At 46.1% G+C, this 24,391-nt stretch overlaps 1 protein-coding gene across 4 annotated transcripts in view; it reads right to left on the bottom strand.

Annotated features, from left to right (window-relative positions):
• Positions 1-3,745: 3,745 nt before the first annotated feature.
• MCM3AP (minichromosome maintenance complex component 3 associated protein) overlaps positions 3,746-24,391 on the bottom strand; it is a 51,521-nt gene continuing 30,875 nt past the window's right edge. For 3 of the 4 annotated variants that reach the window (XM_057505573.1, XM_057505567.1, XM_057505571.1), the window contains exons 22-29: positions 12,327-12,585; positions 12,027-12,124; positions 10,839-11,229; positions 9,589-9,846; positions 9,010-9,139; positions 7,297-7,527; positions 5,161-5,311; positions 3,746-4,040 (exon numbers count right to left, since the gene is read on the bottom strand). In XM_057505573.1, coding sequence (XP_057361556.1) covers positions 3,882-4,040; positions 5,161-5,311; positions 7,297-7,527; positions 9,010-9,139; positions 9,589-9,846; positions 10,839-11,229; positions 12,027-12,124; positions 12,327-12,585 — 1,677 coding nt within the window. In that variant the 3' untranslated portion in view covers positions 3,746-3,881. The remainder of the gene's footprint in view (positions 4,041-5,160; positions 5,312-7,296; positions 7,528-9,009; positions 9,140-9,588; positions 9,847-10,838; positions 11,230-12,026; positions 12,125-12,326; positions 12,586-24,391) is intronic. The other variant, XM_057505578.1, reaches the window with a different exon arrangement.

Here is a 24,391-nt window from a genome sequence, read left to right on the forward strand (position 1 = left end):
ACGCAGTTCTCTTAATATTGTTTCATTCCTGGAGATCCTTTTGTCTCTCTCTATGTCAGCTTCTATGCGTTCCTGTTCTCTGATTTCAATTCCATCAGTGGCCTCTTGCATTCTATCCATTCTGCTTATAAACCCTTCCAGAGTTTGTTTCATTTCTGCAATCTCCTTTCTGGCATCTGTGATCTCCCTCCGAACTTCATCCCATTTCTCTTGTGTATTTCTCTGCATCTCTGTCAGCATGTTTATGATTCTTATTTTGAATTCTTTGTCAGGAAGACTGGTTAGGCCTGTCTCCTCTGGTGTTGTCTCTGTGATCTTTGTCTGCCTGTAGCTTTGCCTTTTCATGGTGATAGGAATAGTTTGCAGAGCTGGGACGAGTGACGGCTGGAAGGACTTCCTTTCTTGTTGGTTCGTGGCCCTCCTCTCCTGGGAGAACAGCGACCTCTAGTGGCTTGTGCTGCGCAGCTGCGTGCAGACAGGGTTTCTGCTTCCTGCCCGGCTGCTATGGAGTTAATCTCCGCTGTTGCTGTGGGCGTGGCCTGGCTCGGGCAGCTACTCCAAAGTGGTGGAGTCGCCTTGGAGCAGGAGCGGCTGGGAGGCTATTTATCTCCGTAAGGGGCCTCCCTGCTCCCTGCAGCCCAGGAGTTAGGGTGCCGAGATCCCCGGATTCCCTACCTCTGGATTAAGTGTCCCACCCTGCCCCTTTAAGACTTCCAAAAAGCACCCGCCAAAACAAACCAACGACCACCAAAAAAAAAAAAAAAAAGAAAAGAAATTTTAAATTAAAAAAAAAAAAAAAGGTGGTCGCTCGTTTTTCTTTATTCTCCAGTGCCAGCCTCAGGCCTCTGCTCACCGGTCTTGCTGCCCTGTTTCCCTAGTATTGGGGTCCCTATCCCTTTAAGACTTCCAAAAAGCGCTCGCCAAAACAAAACAGCAAAAAAGCAAAAAAAAAAAAAAAAATGGTCACGTGCTTTTCTTTTGTCCTCCGACACCCGGCCTCCAGTGCCCGCTCACTGTTCTAGCTGCCCTGTTTTTCTAGTATCGAGGGCCCTGCACTCTGGCCCGGGTGGCTGGGGCTGGGTGTTCGGCAGCCCTGGGCTCCGTCTCCCTCCCGCTCTGCCTGCTCTTCTCCCGCCGGGAGCTGGGGGGATGGGCGCTCGGCTCCCGCGGGGCCGGGGCTTGTATCTTACCCCCTTCGCGAGGCGCTGGGTTCTCTCAGGTGCGGATGTGGTCTGGATATTGTCCTGTGTCCTCTGGTCTTTATTCTAGGAAGGGTTGTCTTTGTTATATTTTCATAGATATATGTTGTTTTGGGAGGAGATTTCCGCTGCTCTACTCACGCCGCCATCTTCCGCCCCTCTCCAAAATGAACTTTTTATGAGCAAAATAATAATCTTTTTTGTAAATATCGAAGAAAGAAAAAAACTAAAATCCATCTGAAAATTCCCAGATGAGAGTTTCCAGGGATGGTCATGAGAAAAAAACTGTCCCACCTGCTTGCCCTCTGCCCCTTCCAGCTCGTTCAATAAGTAGCAGATGAAGGCTTTTGGCGTGGACACTGGCACACGGTGGTGCCATTTACCAGAGTCAGGAGTCTGGTGAAGGTTTCAGCTTAGACTGGTGCTGGCTACGCTATCGTTCAGAAGCAGGAATGTAGCTTAAGGAGGGATGGGGGCCGTGCGTTTCTAGGTAATGTCTGAAGGTAACATGGTGGAGTGAGTGTTCCGGAAAGAATTTCCAGGATGGCCCCTGAGGTACCAATGTTTCTGGTCTGGAGGAGCAGCCCCAGGGCAGTGGGGCTGGGGAGGCCAAGTGAAGGCCCCGTGATCTATGCAGAGGCTTTGAAGGAATTGTAAAGTGAGGCCTGAGAAAGGGTGGCCAGGTGTGGCAGACAGTGACAGGTGACCTCACAGAGCAGGGCCCTCCACCAGCGTGATGACTGTGACTGGCTGACATTGCAGGGGATGGTTAGCATCTTTAACAATAAAGTATTTTTAAATTAAGTTATATATATTGTTTTTTTGCACACTTAATAGACTACAGTATAAACCTTTTGCACATTTAATAGACTACAGTATAAACCAAACTTTTTTATGCACTGGAAAACCAAAAAATGCATGTGATCCACTCTGTAATATCCACTTCATTGCAGTGGTGTGGAACCAGACTCCTACTAACTGAGGTGTGCCTGTCTAAAGGTAGAATGAAGGCATTTTAGACATGCAAGCTCAGAAGGCTGCTAGAAGATGGGGCCCATCAGAATGAGAAAGCAAACCAAGAAAGAGGAAGAAATATGACTCAGAATCCAGGAAAGGTCCAAGCTCTGGCAGGAAGACAGACAGGGGTTTCCTGGAGGGTCATCTCCAAAAGAAAGTGGAGTTAGCACATTACCTGTGCACACGACATGGTTGGAAGGAGCTTTACTCTTGGGGTGGAGAGTTTTGGATGAAGTAGTGATAGGAACACAGGAAACCAAGGAAATGAAAAACAAGGCAACTGACTCTGGCAAAAACTTGTACCTAAAGGAGATGCAGTCATAAACTGGTACAGGGCTCAATAGCAAACTACCTTAATATAGTCATACTGACCTGTGAATGAAGATTTCAACCAGCATTATATCAAACTGCTTTGGAAGACTACTAGGAGAGAACATGTAGACATACATGTGTGGGTGACATAAGCGGCAGAGAGTGTGCGAGCCAACTCCTTCCCTTGTAGGAAATCAACAGATAATGTCTAAAATGAAAGTTAGGAAATAACATTACTTCTTTACTGGTAAGCATAAAATTAATCACTGAAGAAATGCCTTAAAGAGATTAATAAGGTTTGCTCTGCGGAAGCAGGGATCTGCTGATAGATCTGATGGTGGTGGGATGAGGCAGTTCTGTTCTACCGCTTGTTTTCTTGGTGAAGTTCGCCCCCCTGAGAATGCTGGAGGTTTGAGGAGAATGAGAAGATGCGAAGCAGTCTTCCTGGAGCGTCTAGGGGACGTGGGGATATGGCAGGGAGGTGCTGTGCACCAGGTCAAGGCTGGTGGTCGTTCCACTCGGCGTCACCAAGTCTGTCTGCACATGGCTCAACATCATGCCTTCTCCCAGCACCAGTTGGTGAACTCAGGCCCGTGCCCTTCCTCTTCACCTGGATGGCTCAGAAACCCTTTCAAGAGCCCTGCCTTGTCTTGCTAACTTTCCCCATATTACATTTTGAAAAGAAAACGTGACAGAGTGACCTCTCTGCCTAACAGCCTCCAATGGCTGATTCACACAGCACTCCGAATAAGGCAGCAGGCCTGGCCTATCCCCTCACCTGGTAACACTGTGGAACCGGCACCTCCTGGCTTCGTCACACTCTCCCAGGCGCCCTCTCCCCTGATGCACGCTGCTCTCCTCCCCAGGGATTCTGCCCTCCTCCACCCAATCAGCTTGTCTCCCAGCCTCCACTGCAGGCGCATGCCCCGTGCCTGTCCTCAGAGAGCGCCATGGGTCCCAGCTGGCTCCCAGATGTGAACTGGGTAGGCCTGGCGGGCAGGTTCCTGCTCCTTATCTCTCCCTGCGTTGCTGACGTCTGGCACACCAGAAACTGACTTTGCTGCAACAGCGGGTGGCTGGTCACACAGGAATGCAAGCTGCAGAATCCCTCAGAGCACATGCTGGTGTGTGACAGTCTGAGATCATGAAAACAGGTAAGATTATCAAAGATGTTACACAGAAACAGCCTTTGATTCTGAAAACCGGGCAACACTGAATTACACATTAAAATAATTTATTTGCATGATTAATAATCTCATTTCCAACAGTGCATTAAACATTTGAGTGTAGCATTATTTTGAATAAAAGCAGAAAATCTTCTGGAGAGACCCTCCCCCTCTCAGGTCCGGCCACTCAAATGTCCACCATGTCCAGCAGTGTGGAAAGATGGAGCTCAGAGGCAACTTCCTCTTCCCTTGAGCTCTGCAGCAGCCTTTCCAGGTGTCTGAGCCGTTCGGTCAGGGATGTGCCTGTTGCCTTTGACAACTGCCGTTGCTCCCCTGCCCTTTCATTCTATTTGAATAAAAGAGAACCTGAAAATAGTCTGGGGATACCCACAAACCAGGAAATATTTTCTGCAAAGCTTTGTGCCTCGTCTGCCTGCCTTTGTGAGCTAGATTTGACTCATGTTAGAAACCCTGTCTGGGCCTGCTGGGCTCAACAAACGCCCTTGTGGCATCCATCACCCATCCTTCCACCCTGGTCCAGCTTACACATGGGTGGTCCACCTGTACGTGGGATGTTTCTCTTCTGATTCTATTATGAACAACTCCCAGTGTCAGTCACTCGTATGAGCACTGATAAAGGCTATGCATGAACCATTCCATCATGTGTACTGTAACTGCTTGACCAGACTCCCATCTTTGGGTAATTGTTTCCTTTTTTAGGCAGCATGATTAATGCCACAGTGAACAAAAATACATTAATTCTTGTCATATATAGTAATTTCTTTAAGGCAGAATTGCCAAGTCAAAGGGTACAAATGTTTTTAAGGTACCCGACAAACTGATAAGCAGAAAGTGTGTCATCTTAACTTGCTTTCCTCCCCCATTGAAGGGCTCCCTGAAGCCAGTCCAGGAGCCTCATTTTACCTGCCCAGCGTTATATATCTATAATTAAACTGCTTTTGCTTCTTTTACTGCTGAAGGAAGAACGGTGAGATAGAAGGACACTGCGCTTTGGCCCCAGGTCTGCCTTTGAAGAGCAGCCCGCCACCAATGAGCTGAACACTCTGGGGAAAGCACCGACTTCTGTCGAGCTTGACCAACTCGTCCATCACTTTGCTCAGGGATAGTTCATCACAGGGGGCAGGTCCATGCCAAGGCTTGGACAATGTGCTCTATGAGCAGAAGCCCCCGCCATCACCTCTGTTATCCGCCCCCAATACCCTTATAGCATGTCAGCACACAGTTACAGGGTTTGTTCAGTTCTTAAGCATATTTCAATTCTATTCTTCATTTCACATGCAGAACCTCCAAAGTAGCTGGGCCTCTATAATTCTGACAGATTAAAAGAAGATCCAACTGAAGCTATAATGTGCATCATGACGTCATGTGATGAATCAAGATGGCACTTTTTCCCAGCCACTCTGTCTGCAATCCCGGTATGAATGCTCAACGTGTTCCCCTCTCACCTGCACTGTGGTAGCTGTGGAGGTTTGCATTACAGGTCGGATAGTCGGAGGCAGAGACAACAGGGTCTGAGGCAGGTAGAGGGGAAGGGAAGTTGAATCTGTAAATGCCCCTGAGTCTTCAGACAACCACTGCTGAAGCTGATCTTCAAACCTGAAACACGTGAGCATTAGGAAGCAAAAAATTTTATCATTCACATTTCTGTTGTATTTACTTTAAAGTCTTGATTTTGCCTTTACTAAGGGTAGAACTAAATTACACCATCAACTGAGGAGAAGTGTACTCTAAAACATTTCAACACCTTCTCTTTAATTTATAAACCCAATTTATATTTAATGAGAAAGGTGGCATTTATCCAAAAACAACTTTTACATATTAGTAATGTTACTCGTAATTCTCTCATTTGTGTTATTTCCTCTGGATTATTTTGGTTTTATGTGTCTACAGTGAACTGTATACCTTGATGGGTTATCCAAATGTATGGATTACTGCTTATAGTTTAAAATGACTAAAACAACAAACTGCCAACAAACTCTCCATTTGCTTATTGTTTCAAAAAAACAATCTGACCCAAACCGCTTAAATGATAGAGACCTAGAACCTACTCTAGAAATCATGACAGTCACTCTCCCAACACATATTAATCAGGCCCCCACCACATGCTGGGCACCAGTCTGGGTGTGGGGACACAGCACTGACCCACAGCAGACAGAGCCCAGCTGTATACTTAGTGTGGGGAAACAGGGAACACGAGGAAACATGGTCTGATGCCGAGATAGGCAAAGCTTAGGGGAGGGCTGGGGGCTGGGCAAGGACTACCTCCCCGAGTGGACATCTGGGCAGGGACTGGAAGTGGTGCGAGGGGGCCCTGGGGGTAAGGGGCGGTTGTAGGGTCCCAGGCGAAAGGAACAGCAAACGCAAAGGCTTTGCTGTGAGCTGCCTGGCTGCTGGAGGGAAGAGCAGCGGCCAGAAAGGAATGGGAGGCAGATTCTGCCTTTGACTTGGGTGAGAGGAAGACACCGAGGCCAGAGGAGTCCCATGACCTCTGCCTCACACTTGAAGGGCTCGGTCTGAATCTCCGTCTGCCGACACTGGCCACAACCCACTGCAGAAATGCTTTGATCTGACCATGAGTTGAACAGAGCTGACAGGATTTGTGAAGGACCGATGTGGAGGGACCATTCCAAACCACTCGGCCTGGGCAGCCATGAGAATGGAGTGGCCATCAACTGAAAAGGCCACGGAGCAGGCTAGTGGGGGGAGAACGGGGACCTGGGTCGAGACACGTTAGCCTCAGATGATGTCTAAGAAAGACTTAAGGCAGCAGCAGGACATTCAAGTCTGGAGCTCACAGAACTCACAGATGGAAATATAAATTTGAAGTCATCAGAATATTGATGTTATTTAAAAACTCACAACGCTGCATGAAATCTTGGGAGAGTAGGTACAGCACACGGGGGGGAGGGCAGCTGGGGGAGCAACAGTGTGGGGCGCTGCTGGGGACTATGTGCAGATTGTGGCCACCCTGACCAGAGCAGCGTGGGGCCGAGGGCAGCTGAGGATAGTCACTCCGTCCGTGGGCTTCCTGTAAGGGCCATAGACACATGGGGCAGTGACACGAGAGGGGAGGAGCCTGGGAGGAATGCCAGCATGCTTTCCTGTTCCTGCTGACGGAGGGCAGGAGATGAGCTCCCAACCAAGAGGGACAACAGGGAGGCCGGAGGGGCAGCAGAGGCGTGAGGGTGGTCCAGGCCACCCCCCTCCTCCTGGTTCCGTGGTGGTGGGACATGTGGAGGCAGGTCGGCTCCAGCTCCCTGCCCACGGACATGCTGCTCAGGCTTGCCAAAGGGCAGAGAGCCAGTGCCAGGCCCACACTCAGCACCCTATCCACCGACCAGCCAGCCAGCCACATGCACTTCCCATAGGAAACTTAGGACTGACTTCGAAGGATGAATGAATGAAACCGATGTCGGATAATACAACAGTCCGAGACATGCTGCCCAGGGCCCTGCCTCTGCCTTCAGGGAGCTTGCACTCCACGTGTCCGACAGGCCTCCTCCTCCACTAGCCCCGTCACGTGACCCTTGCTAGCCCAGAACAAAGTGGCCGAAAGGACAACCCGAAGGCAGGGTCTTCACCTCTTGCTCTCCCCCTTCTCCAGCAGCAGACCACGGGACAGACACTGGGCCAGGCGCTCCTGGGCAGAGGCTCCGCGTGTCAGATCTTCCGAGCTGGGAGGCCGCCCCTCCCGGCCCCGCTCCACACTCCTCTTCCGTTTTCCGTACACGTGAAGTAACGGAGTGGGAAACTTGGTTGCAGAAGGATGAGAAGACTTTCTCCCCAAACTGTAAGTACAAGTTTTGAAACGCCTGTGGTCAGGACAGAGAGGAAGGAAGGGTTTGCCGGCACCAGGTAGGCTGTGGGTGCCCAGAGCCTCACACCCACCCCTGCCCGCTTCGGCCGTTGGGGCAGGCAGGTGCAGCGCCGGGTCCTCACAGACGCTTCTGCTCTCCGGGCCAGTGGGCCCAGGGGCTTTCCACCCGAGTTCTGCTTCCTGTCACAGGCTTATCCACAAGCCATTTCCCCCTAATACTGCAAGGCTCTCGTTTCCATATTTAGCTCTTAAATCCATCTGGAAGTAATGTCTACAAACAGTAGGACACAGGGGATCGGATGCTTTTTCCAAACCAATGCAGTGTCTGTCCTCTTGCCACTGATCTCACTGGCTTGGCACAGCGCTGTGCCACACACAGTGTTTCCTAGACTTCCTACTCAGCCACTGCGCTGGTATGACGCCACGATGTTTTGGTATCAGGCAGAGCAGAGACCTTCTTTGCTATTTTTTTTTTTTTTTCAGAATTTTCTCACCAATTGCTACACATTGTGTCATTTTGATTAATTTTAGAATTAACTTATCAAGACCAGGAGTAGAAATGTTTTTGGGTCTTGACTGGAAAAGCCTCTCCAGCTTGAGAACTGATGCCTCTGCAGCACTGTCCCCTCTGCCTGCCCCCAACGCTGTCTTTGCCCCTCACAGCGGCTCATTCGTCCATGTATGATGGGCTGGCTGTTGCTGTGAATGAGGAGCTCTGTATGCTGTAAATCTATCTGTCCGATCACCTTGCTCGACTCTGAGTGGGCCTAAAGCATGACTTGAGGATCTTGAACTGACTGGAAATGACGGTTTCTTCTCCCTCTCAGCACTCATGCTGTGTCTGTGTCCCTGCACTGGGCAGGATATCCAGGACAACACTGAACAGCAGGGGCAACTCAGCCTGGTTCTGACTTCAGTGTCTCTAATGTTTTACCAAGAGGCATAGGTTTTCTGGGGGTACTTTTAGGTAAACAGCCTCATCAAGCTAAGACATTTTTTTACCCAAGTTTGATAGAAAAATTAATCAGGAATGGGTATAAATTTACTTGGGGGGGCAAGAATGAGTGTGAGAAAAGCATTTCAACACCTACTGAAATGACTGCTTCTTTCCTGTCACGGCAGCAGGTACATGAATAGATTTCTATTGTCGATGCTGTCTGTCCTGGGGTAAAGCCTGACTGCCTGCCGTGCTAATGTGTGAGTGTTTCTCTGAACCAGGTTTGTGAGTGAGATGTCAGCCTTGCTTTGCAGCCACCTGGTTATGCTAATTTCAGTGGCAGGTTCACCTGATGAATGAGACGAGGCGCTTGCTTCCCTCCCTCTAGAGCGGTATCTACTACAGGGGATGACGCCCCGCTCCCAAGTGTCTGTCCGAGCCTGCCCACGGCGGGCTGGACTCTGCGTGGAGGACTCTGAGGCCTGCCTGTGAGCTCTGCGAGACAACGCACTGCCCTCTCGCTGCAGACACAGCTCTCACCGGCCACGGCTCTGCTGCAGCTCCTTCTGCGTCTGCATCCTGGCTCGTTCCCACGACAAAGGGACATCATACTTGTTCAAATGTTTTTTAAAAAAATACACACATATCTGACCATCTTCACTCAGGGCCTCTGAAAAAACAATACAAAAACAAGAATATTAAAAGATCAACAGGTGACCATGTGACATTTGCTTAAATTCTCTGACTTAAATTAAGAACAAGCCCTCAGAGTAAGTGAAGTCACACAATTACATGACTCCTGTGTTTGAGCCAAATACGCTACACGGGTCCATGGGTCCCTCAAGATCCAGACAGGCTCGTGTCCAGAATGTGGTGTGGCCACACAGGCCTCGCTACCCTACAGCCAGGGGAGGGGAGTCCAGGCCCCCCGGAACCCTCCTGGCTCCTCCCAACTGTTCATATGTCACCTGGAAGTCACTGGCTCAGTGAGGGAGTCCTAAGGAGAGGGAGGGCCAGGACCCACAGGAAAAGAAACATCAAGACAGTATCTTTCTTTGCTGAAATCAGAGCAGGAAAGGCCCCTGAGGAGCCAGCCCCACAGCGCAGAGCACAAACTACCTGACTTGAGCGGAAGCCTGGGGGGAGTCCAGTCCCTCAGCTTGTGGCTAATGCACAGGGCAATGACATCGTCCCACGGGATCTCAGCAACCGAGGGCCCTGCCTCCGGGCCTGGGGAGGAGCTTGAGCTTGTCCACTTGCTGTACGTCCTGCGGAGCAGGCTCTCCACCTGGGACTGGAGGACGGGCTGTGTCTCGTGACAGCTGGGGATCTGGCTGGCGTACTGGGCGACCATGGCACACACGGGAAGCCAGGGAGCTGCGGAGAAGGCACCATGAGGCACGAGGTGTGGCCAGGCGCAGGTGGAAATCCACACGGAATGTTCACTCTGCACTGTCTTAGGAGAAGGCAACCACGCAGGCGAGAAGCCTCCTTCCGGATCCGAACCCAGTAGGGCTGTGGCTATTGAGGGCAGCACCTCCCTCCTCATGCCCCCGTGAGGCATCCAGCCACCCAGGGCGGAATTCACAAGGAAAGGCCCACTCTGTGGACTCTGGCTGTGCAGGCTTGGGGCCACAGCCAGGAATCTGTGTTTGAAAACACACCCATGTGAGTCTGGTACAGACCTGGGCTTTTCCTGTGGACCCTGACCTCACCCTCCATGGTGCAGTTTGCTTCTCTTTGGGTTCCTTCAATGGGCATCTTTCAGGCCTACTTAAGACCACACCCCGAAGGTTTCTGCTGCACACAGCCCAAAGGAGAGTGGCCCTGCCGAGGCCACGCACGGGCCACATGAGCAGTGGGGAGACCCGTTCCCATCAACAGCGTCAGCAAGGGACCGGGAGGCCTGCGAGTCCAGCCAGGGACCCACAGGGGCTGCATCACATCCAAACAGTCTCACTGGGCACAGCCAGTCACGGGACAGAGGCTCCCTGGCAAACAAGGGCCCTGTGCTCAGTGAGCACCGAGCGCCAGAGCCCCAGCAGAGCCCACAGCCTCCGGGCAGAACCGCACAGTCCCCGTGCTCTCGGCCCCCGCACTCTGGGTGGGCAGGATGGGACCCTGGGGCTGGTGATTCTCCTAGGGCTTGGCGGACACCCACAGACTGCTCTGCTGGTGGTGAGGGGCCAGCTTCACAGAACCCAGCTTGTTCCACCTCCTGAACCCACAGGCAGGTGTGCATGGGTGCAGTGGAGGACAGGAGATACACACCACCGCATACTGGTGCCCAATACCAGCCAGGCTGTCACTATAGTGAAAAGGAAACAGGGGCCCAGCTGCCTCACCCTCCTCCCCAGCACTACACGCACCCCCCTCAGGAGGAAGGTCCATCTGCGGCAGCTGGAAGCCAAGCACAGCCTGCTTCAGCCAGGCCAGGTGCTCCGGGGCATTCCAATGGAGGTGAGGCAACAGCAGGCTGCCCCCTGCCTCGGCAAACTCAGTGACAGGCCAGGACAGGTTGCAGAGCTGCTCAGAGGCCACCACAGAGGCCAAGAAGTGCAGCACACTGTTGAACAGCTCAATGATGGCGCCAGGCTCCTGAGAGGCCAGGCCACCCTGCCGCCTCTCTCTTCTGTCGTGGAAAAACCGGCTGCTAAACTCTCGGCCAATCCCATCTTCCACATACTGAATGAGCGTCTGACAGCAAAGGTCAAGGGCACAGGGGCAGCGGGAGACCAGCCACTGCACAGCCTGCAAAACCTGAGAAGCAGTCAGGAGAGACTCAGTTAAACAATTCGTGCTGTTTCTCAGAAGCTTCCTGAAGGAGTCCCTCCCACCAGAGCACCAGCTTCTCAACCATGCTAGGAAAGAAGCTTCCCTTGCAGTTGAGTTCAGCCTTCTAGGATCTGGAGACCCCCATTGGAGCCCCCCGAGAGGGGCTCCAGATCCCAAACCACCCCAATGAGTGTGGTCCACAGAACCCTCAGGAAGGGCTGGGGCCCACGAGAAAGCAATTCCCTTTCACCCCCAGGAAGGGGACCCACATGCTCTGTCCTCAGGACTGTCAGCTTCACTGCACCGGGACAAGTTCACATCCTGCAGCTACTTTTATTTTATACCCAGCACTGCTGTCCCTAAATGCAACTCAGCACAGACTTCCTTTTGGAAGAAAGCTTCTGACAACAATATTCCTTCATATTCTAAGGGCAAACACCCTACAAAAGTAATTTATGTATCTGACCTCCAGATAGGAGACATGAGTGGTTATGTTTTAAATCCATAACAACAAAACCTCTCAAAAAGTTTATATAAACAATTTATTATAAGTAATAACACTATGAGCCAATTTTATCTTTTACTTTGATTTCTTTATAGTTTTAGAAAGTTACCTGTCAAAATATAAAATTAAAAATTCAAGTAGTAACATACACTAATGGAAGACAGAGCAAAAAAGAAGTCAACTTGAAACAAATACATAAGTGCATAGCAACTATACTTCAATAAAAAAAGAAAAACTGAAATATCTTGTTGGGCCTTTAAAAATGACGAAACCATACCTTAGTGGTGCCTTGTAAATCGGTGATGGAATTGGGGATCTCAACAATGGTGTAGTCTGAGATCAGCTCAGCCGAAACCAAGTCCTGCAGCATCAGACCTTTGGGAGAACAGAGGGAGCTGCCTGTCACCCACTGTCAGTCTGCGAACTAGTTATGGCCTCTCACATGCTGATCCCGCCCAGCCTACTCCCGGTCCCTGCTGCCCTGGCGCCCCCTAGGCCATGCTGCCAGCACTCCCTCAGATTGCAGCTTGACCCATTTTTAAACATGCAGTCTGGAAATGAGGCTGCCTTCACAAACCATCTGCCACTCCCTTGTCCGCGCCGTCCACTCCAGGGCTGGGCACAAGCACCACCAGTGGGAGCGCTGGCCAGAAGGGCTTGGCCTGCAGGAGCTGCTTCAGCTGTAGCAGGGCCAAAAGCCATTCCACATCCTCCTCCACCATGGCCTCACTCTTCGCTCGGGGCGGGAGCAGCAGCATGAGCCCACTGGCTCCCAGCAGCTCCTTCTGCGTCTCCGCGGCATCTAGGGCACAGTCACTGAGCGCGCCATGGGCCACCTGGAACAGAATCCAGGCCATCAGCAGGGATGCACCAGGGCAAAGAGCAGGGAGTGTTGGCCCCAGGGCGAGCACAGCAAGCCCACACACTCTGAGCCAGCCTCCTCCAAGTCAACAGGGAGCTCGGTCTGCAGCCAGCATTGTGTCGGCATGTCACTTTGACCCTTAAATAGGCACAGGAACAGGTAAGTCCAGATGACAGAAGAGAAGAGAGACCAGCCAGCAGTGGACAAGGAATTCCAGCCCATATTAGGAAGAGGACACAGAGATGGGAATAGCCTCCGGGTTAAGGAAGCAAGAAAGCCCCACATGAAGGGCTGCAGACACAGGTGCAGAAGGAAACTGAGTAGCTGAGCCCGCCGGAGCCCTGAGAGCCCAGACTCTGAAGCACCAAGAGGTGCAGGGCCCAGAGGGGTCACATGCAGAGCACCTCCAGGTCACCTACCATCTGCAGGTGGCCTTTAAGCCCCTCGGCAGGCAGGCATCCTGCCTTGAAAGGATCTTCACCACAGACACGTCACGCTCAGTGGAGGGGTCTCAGCACTGCTCCCCACCCTGAGAGCACAAGCAGCCGCTCAAGGAGCAGCAAGAGAAATCCCTTCCAGACAGCGAGTGGTCTTGCACCCAGATACCCAGATCCTGACGTCTGGGGATCCCCCAAAGAAGGCTGACTTGCCATTCAGTCACCTCCACCCCACCCCAGACACAGAGCTTACAGCCAGCTTATAAGGCCTCATTCAGGTACAGGCAGTCTCATGTAAAGGTGTCTGACAAAAGACCAGAAAAAGAAATCTCAAAGGACACAAGAAAACTTGGAACTCAAAAATCCTAATTTCCTCTGATGATGCATCCCAAATTTGTCACAAGATATGAAAAACTCAAATAAGGATAAGGAAAAGGAAATTAATATATATGGAAGGGGTGGGATTAAAGATGGTGGCATGACAGGTGAGACAGAGGCCTCCTTCCAAACTGACATATAATACAAAAATATAATTAACACAACTAATCCTCAAAGAGCAACAGGAAAGAAGGCTACGCCAGACTGCACACACCTGGAGAAAAGACTAAACCTCAGGAAACAGGATAACGTACCAAAGCCGTTATCTGGCAGGACCCAAGCTCTTCCCTAACCCCAGCTCACCAGTGGGAGGAAGAGAAACAGAGCAGGGAGGGAGTGGAGTCCTGGGACTGCTGAACACCTAGCCCTGGAGATGTACTCTGGGAGCATGAACCTACATTGCATGGTGCTCTGGTGATTAGTGGGATTGGAAAGTTAAGACAGGCAGAATACCTGGAGAGACTGAGATTCCAGCAACTTGTGGTAACAGGGATCCACATCCGGCTGCTCTGGGACAAGAGAAAGGTGGGCAGTCTGAGAGACTTCCTAAGAGCGAGAGGGCTGCTAAAGGGGCGAGGATTGCACAGAGCTTGCTGCTCAGGAGAAAGGACAGGTAGATAAAATTGTCTGGGCGTACTATGCCCAGCAGGTTGGGAACTTTCAGGAGCTTCAGGGGCTCCATCCCCCTGGCTGGCTAAGCAGCTCCAAGGCCCCCCACCATGATATGCAGCCTGCTGCGCCTTCCTCCCAGCCAGCCCGCACCTGGCTTACAAACCGGTAGCTCCTGCCCTTGCCATCAGGCCAGCCAGAGAAAAGCCCCACCTGTGGCAGCTACAAACACAAAGCATAGAGGCTTACACAGTATTCAGCCCACTGGTTCTGGCAGTAGACAGGTATAGCAGCCAGGAAGCAGGAAACAGCTCTTTCTTCCCCCCAGGCACCAGCACTGTTCTCCTGCGACCCCCAACATTGAGCCAGGGGCTAAGCAGCTATGGAGAGTAGAGCTTCTGGGCACTACAGGGCACCACATACAAATATGAAATGTCAATGGAATCTGGTTCAAACCAAAATCCCACAGCACCAGAAAAAGGGTCAAGTGAAACTGAACTTATCAATCTTCCTGAAAGAGATTTCAAAATAAAAATCATGAACATGCTCATGGAGGTACAGAAAAATATTCATGAACTCAGGAATGAATTCAGGACAAAGATCCAATTATTACCGAATACAACGGAGGGATTTAAAAGCCGATTAGATACGGGGAAGGAGACAATAAATGAAATAGAAATTAGAGGACTACAAAGAAGGTGAGGCACAGGGATAAAAAAGGATCTCTAAGAATGAAAGAATATTGAGAGAACTGTGTGACCAATCCAAGCAGAACAATATTCGCATTATAGAGATACCAGAAAAAGAAGAGAGACAAAGGGAAAGAAAGTGTCTTTGAGGATGTAAGTGCTGAAAACTTCCACAATCTCGGGAAGGAAATAGTCTCTCAGGCCATGGAGTTGCACAGATCTCACAACAAAAGGGACCCAAGGGAAACAACAACAAGAAGAATAATAATTAAAATGGCAAAGGGCAAGAATAAGGACAGAGTATTAAAAGCAGCCAGAGAGAGAGAAAAGATCACATACAAAGGAAAGCCCATCAGGCTAACATCAGACTTCTCAGCAGAAACCTTACAGGCCAGAAGAGAGGGGCATGATATATTTAATGGAATGAAGCAGAAGGGCCTCAAACCAAGAATACTCTACCCGGCATGATTATCATTTAAATCTGGAGGGATTAAACAATTTCCATATGAGCAAAAGCTGAGAGAATTTACCTCCCACAAACCATCTCTACAGTGTATTTGGGAGGGACTGACATAGATGGAAGTGTTCCTAAGGCTAAATAGCTATCACCAGAAATGATAAAACCACAGTAAAGAAAGTAGAACAATTAATTACTAAGCAAATGCAAAATCATATCAACTACCCCCGAAGTCAGTCAAGGGATAAAGAGTACAGAATATGATACCTAATATATAAAGAATGGAGGAGGAAGAAAAAGGAGGAGAAAAAAAAACCCTTTAGATTGTGTTTGTAATAGCATACTAAGTGACTTAAATTAGACTCTTTGAGAGTAAGAAAGTTACCCTTGAACCTTTGGTAACCACAAATCCAAAGCCTGCAATGGCAATAAGTACATACCTATCGATAATCACCCTAAAGTAAATGGTCTGAATGCACCAATCAAATAGTCACTGAATGGATAAAACCCAAGACTTATCTATATGCTGGGTTATATTCTCTTGTTGGACAAACACATGGAGGCTTAACAACACACTCCTAAATAACCAATGGATCAATGACCAAATAAAAACAGAGATCAAGCAATATATGGAGACAAATAACAACAATAATTCAATACTGCAAAATCTGTGGGATGCAGTGAAGGCCATGCTAACAGGGAAGTATACTGCAATACAGGCCTACCTCAGGAAGGAAAAACAATCCTATATGAACAGTCTAAACTCCCAATTAATGAAACTAGAAAAAGAAGAACAAATAAGGCCCAAAGTCAGTAGAAGGAGGGACATACTAAAGATTAGAGCAGAAATAAATAAAATCAAGAAGAATAAAACAAAAGAAAGAATCAATGAAAGCAGGAGCTGGTTCTTTGAGAAAATAAACAAAATACATAAACCCCTAGCCAGACTTACCAAGAAAAAAAGAGAATGAACACACATAAACAGAATCAGAAATGAGTAAGGAAAAATCACTACGGACACCACAGAAATACAAAGAACTATTAGAGAATATTATGAAAATCTATATGCTAACAAGCTGGATAACCTAGAAGAAATGGACAACTTCTAGAAAAATACAACCATCCAAGGCCAACAAAGGAAGAAACAGAAAATATGAACAGACCAATCACCAGCAATGAAATTGGATTGGTATTCAAAAACTACCTAAGAACAAAATACCTGGACCAGATGGCTTCACCACTGAATTTTATCAAACATTTAATGAAGACCTAATACCCATCTTCCTTAAAGTCTTCCAAAAAGTAGAAGAGGAGGGAATACTTCCAAACTCATTCTGAGGCCAGCATCACTCTAAAACCAAACCAGGCAAAGACACCACAAAAAAGAAAATTACAGACCAATATCCCTTATGAACATAGATGCAAAAATACTCAACAAAGTTATTAGCAAAGTGAATTCAAAAATACATCAAAAAGATCATCCATGATGATCAAGTAGGATTTATTCCAGTGATGCAAAGATGGTAGAATATTAGAAAATCCATCAACATCATCCACCACATCAACAAAAAGGACAAAAACCACATGATTATCTCTATAGACACCGAAAAAGCTTTGACAATTTTCAACATCCATTCATGATAAAAACTCTCAACAAAATGGGCATAGAGGGCAGGTACCTCAACATAATAAAGGCCATATATGATAAACCCACAGCCAACATTATACTTAACAGTGAGAAGCTGAAAGCCTTTCCTTTAAGACCAGGAACAAGACAGGGATGCCCACTCTCTCCACTTTTATTCAACATAGTTCTGGAGGTCCTAGCCATGGCAATCAGACAACACAAAGAAATAAAAGGCATCCAGATTGGTAAAGAAGTTAAACTGTCAATGTTTGCAGATGACATGATATTGTACATAAAAAACCCTAAAGAATCCACTCCAAAACTACTAGAATATCTGAATTCAGCAAAGTTGCAGGATACAAAATTGATACACAGAAATCTGTTGCATTCCTATACACTAATGATGAACTACCAGAAAGAGAAATCAGAAAAACAATTCCATTCACAATTGCATCAAAAAGAATAAAATACCTAGGAATAAAAACCTAACCAAGGAAGTGAAAGACCTATACTATGAATACTACAAGACCTCAGGAGAGAAATTAAAGAAGTTTCCAATAAATGGAAACACAACCCGTGCTCATGGATAGGAATAATTAATATTGTCAAAATGGCCATCCTGCCTAAAGCAATCTACAGATTCAATGCAATCCCTATCAAAATACCAACAGCATTCTTCAACGAACTAGAACAAATAGTTCTAAAATTCATATGGAACCACAAAAGACCCCAAATAGCCAAAGCAATCCTGAGAAGGAAGAATAAAGCTGGGGGGATTACAGTCCCCGACTTCAAGCTCTACTACAAAGCCACAGTAATCAAGACAATTTGGTACTGGCACAAGAAGAGAGCCATAGACCAGTGGAACAGAATAGAGAGTCCAGATATTAACCCAAACATATATGGTCAATTAATATACGATAAAGGAGCCATGGACATACAATGGGGAAATGACAGCCTCTTCAACAACTGGTGTTGGCAAAACTGGACAGCTATATGTAAGAGAACAAAACTGGATCACTGTCTAACCGCATACACAAAAGTAAACTCGAAATGGAACAAAGACCTGAATGTAAGTCATGAAACCATAAAAGTCTAAGAAGAAAATAGGCAAAAATCTCTTGAATATAAACATGAGCAACTTTTTCCTGAACACATATCCTTGGGCAAGGGTAACAAAAGCAAAAATGAACAAGTGGGACTATATCAAGCTGAAAAATTTCTGTACAGCAAAGGACACCATCAGCAGAACAAAAATGTATCCTACAGTATGGGAGAATATATTTGTTTTTTGTTTCTTTTATTATATAAATCCATTTATATGATATCCTTGAAAAGACAGAATATAGTGATGGAAACTATAGGTCAGTGGTTGCCAACAATTTTGGGGTGGATGTGATTATAAAAGGACACTCTGAAGGGGTTGTGAGGGGCTTGTGGGTGCGGTCTGTATTCTGATTGTGGAGGTAGTTACACAAATCCATATATATGTTTCAACACATGGACTGTATACAAAAAGAAGAAAAAAGTGTAAAAAAATATTTCACTTTTAGAGACTAACTGGATAAAGAATGAAAAGGAAAAAAATACTACATGATTCATGGAGTTGTACATTAGAAAACAGTAAGGTTTTCTAAGCCTCTTTGGTCCATTTTCTGTTGCAGTCTTGAAATCCATGATTTCTTCCCCAAAGCTTGTTTTATTCTTTTACTTAATGGCACTTTGGTCTGGCTGATAGACAATCACTAGTACTGAATATGTCGTTGCTCCTACACCTTTTATGTAAATGGAGGTAGGAAAGTGTTTTTTTAACATATAAAATACATTTCTTTTTGTGATTAAAATACATCATAAGTTCAAATTGGTGCTGCCAATTTAAATTCTATATAGTATTTCCATAACTCTTGAACTCATATGTATTATTCCTTTTCTCCCAGAGAATCATGGTTCTCAAGGACAAGTCACTTCTTTACCTCTTTGGTCAAAGGTTTTTTCCTTTTATATCCATAATTTACCAGAGTATTTATGAGCATTATGAATAGATTTTTTTCCAGGTATGTGGTTCCTTTGATATAGGTATTCTTTCAATATAGAGTTTCAGATCTTCTTTATTTTTATAAATCTTTCTAAGATTTTAGTTCCAGTCTGATGACTTGCATTGTTTTCCCTCTGGTATTCCTAACATAGGGAAGTCGGATGTACTTTGCTCATCGGTGATATTTTCATTTTTACCTAATTCTTTTCTTCATCTCATTTTCACATATTAAATTTGTGTTTCTGTTTTTCTTCTACTTCTTTTAATGCATAATCTATGTGTGTGTTAATGTTCTCTTGTTTAGACTTTCATCTTCTTATATTGTATATGAACATGGTATCAGATTCCACCCAACTGCTTTTCTGTTGCTCATTTGTATTCAAAACTGTTTTCCCTGAACTTTTAGACAGGAGACATAACAAAAATTTTTTTCTAATTTCATAACTCTTGAGTTTCCTTATCTGTGAAATTTACAATACATGTGGCTTAGTTTTTGAGGTTTTCTGGCTCCATTCCTTCCCCCATTTTATCTGGGTTCTTTTTCCTTCATTGTCCCTGTGGTATTGGGGAGAATATATTTGTAAATGACACACCCAACAAAGGGTTAACATCCAAAATATATATAGAACTTACACACCTCAACAAATAACCCTATTAAAAAGTGGGCAGAGCAACATGGCGGCGTGAGTAGGACAGTGGGAATCTCCTCCCAAAAACATATATACTTTTGAAAATACAACAAACACAACTAGCCCTAAAAGAGAGACCAGAAGACACAGGACAGAGTGGCCAGACTGCAGCTACACCAGCGAGAACCCAGCGACTGGTGAAAGGGGTAAGATACAAGGCCCGGCCCGGCGGGACCCGAGCGCCCCTCCCCCCAGCTCCCGGCGGGAGAAGAATAGGCAGAGCGGGAGGGAGACGGAGCCCAGGACTGCTGAACACCCAGCCCCAGCCATCCGGGCCAGAGCGCAGACACAGTACGTGCCCAGGGGGCCCTGGATACTGGGGGAACAGGGAGTAAGACCTCTGAGCGGGTGCTGAAGCTGATGCCCCTGTGACAAAGAAAAGCGGGGGCTTTTTGAAAGTCTTAAAGGGACAGGGACTTAACAGCTTGACGGAAACAACCCAGGTCACAGTACAGCAGCTGGAAATTACAGGTAAAACCGGGTGCACTAACTCCCTGGGCAACATCTCTGAGACCCCTCACGGAGGCAAACAGTCAAGCAGCTCCCCCATCCATTACCCCACCGGGCGCTGCGAAAGCAGAGAAGCAGCCTGAGACAAACTCCGCCCACAGAAAGGGAAATTTCTCCCTTCCGGCCAGGCAAGACACAAAGACCCACTCTACACGCAATTACCCAACACAAGCCACTAGGGGTCGCAGTTGTCCCAGTAAAGAAAGGCCAGTAGCAAGTGAAAATTTTGGCCCTCCCAGCTGACAGTCAATAGCACCTGTCAACATGAAAAGGCAAAAAAATATGATCCAGACAAGACTAACCCAGACAGCTTCGGCATCTGCTACATCTTCCCCTGAGAAGGAATCTGGGGAGATAGATTTAGCCAGTCTTCCTGAAAAAGAATTCAAAACAAAAGTCATAACCATGCTGATGGACTTGCAGAGAAATATGCAAGAACTAAGGAAGGAGAATTCAGAAATAAAACAAGCTCTGGAAGGACTTCAAAACAGAATGGACGAGATGCAAGAGACCATTAATGGACTAGAAAACAGAGAACAGGAACGCAGAGAAGCTGATGCAGAGAGAGAGAAAAGGATCTCCAGGAATGAAAGAATTTTAAGAGAGCTGAGTGATCAATCAAAAAGGAATAATATAAGAATAATAGGTATTCCAGAAGAAGCAGAGAGAGAAAAGGGGATAGAAAATGTCTTTGAAGAAATAATTGCTGAAAATTTCCCCAAACTAGGGGAAGAAATGGCCTCTCAGACCACAGAGGTACACAGAACTCCCATGACAAGGGATCCAAGGAGGGCAACACCAAGACACATAATAATTAAAATGGCAAAGATCAAAGACAAGGACAAAGTATTACAGGCAGCCAGAGAGAAAAAAAAGGTTACCTACAAAGGAAAACCCATCAGGCTATCATCAGACTTCTCAAGAGAAACCCTACAGGCCAGAAGAGAATGGCATGATATACTTAATGCAATGAAACAGAAGGGCCTCGAACCAAGACTACTGTATCCAGCACGAATATCATTTAAATATGAAGGAGGGATTAAACAATTCCCAGACAAGCAAAAGTTGAGGGAATTTGCCTCCCACAAACCACCTCTACAGGGCATCCTACAGGGATTGCTCTAGATGGGAGCACTCCTAAAAAGAGCACAGAATGAAACACCCAACATATGAAGAAGGGAGGAGGAGGAATAAGAAGGGAGAGAAATAAAGAATCATCAGACTGTGTTTACAATAGCTCAACAAGTGAGTTAAGTTAGACAGTAAGATAGTAAAGAAGCTAACCCTAAACCTTTGGTAACCACAAACTTAAAGCCTGCAATGGCAATAAATTCATACCTTTCAATAATCACCCTAAATGTAAATGGACTGAATGCACCAATCAAAAGACACAGAGTAATAGAATGGATAAAAAAGCAAGATCCATCCATATGCTGCTTACAAGAGACTCACCTCAAACCCAAAGACGCGCACAGACTTAAAGTCAAGGGATGGAAAAAGATATTTCAAGCAAACAACAGAGAGAAGAAAGCAGGTGTTGCAATTCTGGTATCAGACAAAACAGACTTCAAAATAAAGAAAGGAACAAAAGACAAAGAAGGACATTACATAATGATAAAGGGCTCAGTCCATCAAGAGGATATAACCATTATAAATATATATGCACCCAATACAGGAGCACCAACATACCTGAAACAAATATTAATAGAACTAAAGGAGGAAATAGAATGCAATGCATTCATTCTAGGAGACTTCAACACACCACTCACTCCAAAGGACAGATCCACCAGACAGAAAATAAGTAAGTACACAGAAGCACTAAACAACACACTAGAACAGATGGACCTAATAGACATCTACAGAACTCTACATCCAAAAGCAACAGGATACACATTCTTCTCAAGTGCACATGGAACATTCTCCAGAATAGACCACATACTAGGACACAAAAAGAACCTCAGTAAATTCCAAAAGATTGAAACCCTACCAACCAACTTTTCAGACCACAAAGGTATTAAACTAGAAATAAACTGTTCAAAGAAAGCAAAAAGGCTCACAAACACATGGAGGCTAAACAACACGCTCCTAAATAATCAATGGATCAATGACCAAATCAAAATGGAGATCCAGCAATATATGGAAACAAATGACAACAACAACACTAAGCCCCAACTTCTGTGGGACACAGCAAAAGCAGTCTTAAGAGGAAAGTATATAGCAATCCAAGCATATTTAAAAAAGGAAGAGCAATCCCAAATGAACGGTCTAATGTCACAACTATCGAAATTGGAAAAAGAAGAACAAATGAGGCCTAAGGTCAGCAGAAGGAGGGACATAACAAAGATCAGAGAAGAAATAAATAAAATTGAGAAGAATAAAACAATAGCAAAAATCAATGAAACCAAGAGCTGGTTCTTCGAGAAAATAAACAAAATAGATAAGCCTCTAGCCAGACTTATTAAGAGGAAAAGAGAGTCAACACAAATCAACAGTATCAGAAATGAGAAAGGAAAAATCACGACGGACCCCGCAGAAATACAAAGAATTATTAGAGACTACTATGAAAACCTATATGCTAACAAGCTGGGAAACCTAGGAGAAATGGACAACTTCCTAGAAAAATACAACCTTCCAAGACTGACCCAAAAAGAAACAGAAAATCTAAACAGACCAATTACCAGCAACGAAATTGAAGCGGTAATCAAAAAACTACCAAAGAACAAAACCCCCGGGCCAGATGGATTTACCTCGGAATTTTATCAGACATACAGACAAGACATAATACCCATTCTCCTTAAAGTTTTCCAAAAAATAGAGGAGGAGGGGATACTCCCAAACTCATTCTATGAAGCTAACATCACCCTAATACCAAAACCAGGCAAAGACACCACCAAAAAAGAAAACTACAGACCAATATCCCTGATGAACGTAGACGCAAAAATGCTCAACAAAATTTTAGCAAACCAAATTCAAAAATACATCAAAACCATCGTACACCATGAACAAGTGGGATTCATCCCAGGGATGCAAGGATGGCACAACATTCGAAACTCCATCAATATCATCCACCACATCAACAAAAAGAAAGACAAAAACCACATGATCATCTCCATAGATGCTGAAAAAGCATTTGACAAAGTTCAACATCCATTCATGATAAAAACTCTCAGCAAAATGGGAATAGAGGGCAAGTACCTCAACATAATAAAGGCCATCTATGAAAAACCCACAGCCAACATTATATTGAATAGCGAGAAGCTGAAAGCATTTCCGCTGAGATCGGGAACTAGACAGGGATGCCCACTCTCTCCACTGTTATTTAACATAGTACTGGAGGTCCTACCCACGGCAATCAGACAAAACAAAAAAATACAAGGAATCCAGATTGGCAAAGAAGAAGTCAAACTGTCACTATTTGCAGATGACATGATACTGTACATAAAAAGCCCTAAAGACTCCACCCCAGAACTACTAGAACTGATATCGGAATACAGCAAAGTTGCAGGATACAAAATCAACACACAGAAATCTGTGGCTTTCCTATACACTAACAATGAACCAACAGAAAGAGAAATCAGGAAAACAACTCCATTCACAATTGCATCAAAAAAAATAAAATACCTAGGAATAAACCTAACCAAAGAAGTGAAAGACTTATATTCTGAAAACTACAAGTCACTCTTAAAAGAAATTAAAGGGGACACTAACAGATGGAAACGCATCCCGTGCTCATGGCTAGGAAGAATTAATATCCATCCTGCCCAAAGCAATACACAGATTTGATGCAATCCCTATGAAACTACCAGCAACATTCTTCAATGAACTGGAACAAATAATTCAAAAATTCATATGGAACCACCAAAGACCCTGAATAGCCAAAGCAATCCTGAGAAAGAAGAATAAAGTAGGGGGGATCTCACTCCCCAACTTCAAGCTCTATTATAAAGCCATAGTAATCAAGACAATTTGGTACTGGCACAAGAACAGAGCCACAGACCAATGGAACAGACTAGAGAATCCAGACATTAACCCAGACATATATGGTCAATTAATATTTGATAAAGGAGCCATGGACATACAATGGCGAAATGACAGTCTCTTCAACAGATGGTGCTGGCAAAACTGGACAGCTACATGTAGGAGAATGAAACTGGACCATTGTCTAACCCCATATACAAAAGTAAACTCAAAATGGATCAAAGACCTGAATGTAAGTCACGAAACCATTAAACTCTTGGAAGAAAACATAGGCAAAAACCTCTTAGACATAAACATGAGTGACCTCTTCTTGAACATATCTCCCCGGGCAAGGAAAACAACAGCAAAAATGAACAAGTGGGACTATATTA

Source organism: Manis pentadactyla, chromosome 1, assembly GCF_030020395.1.
Source record: "Manis pentadactyla isolate mManPen7 chromosome 1, mManPen7.hap1, whole genome shotgun sequence".
NCBI lineage: Eukaryota > Metazoa > Chordata > Mammalia > Pholidota > Manidae > Manis > Manis pentadactyla.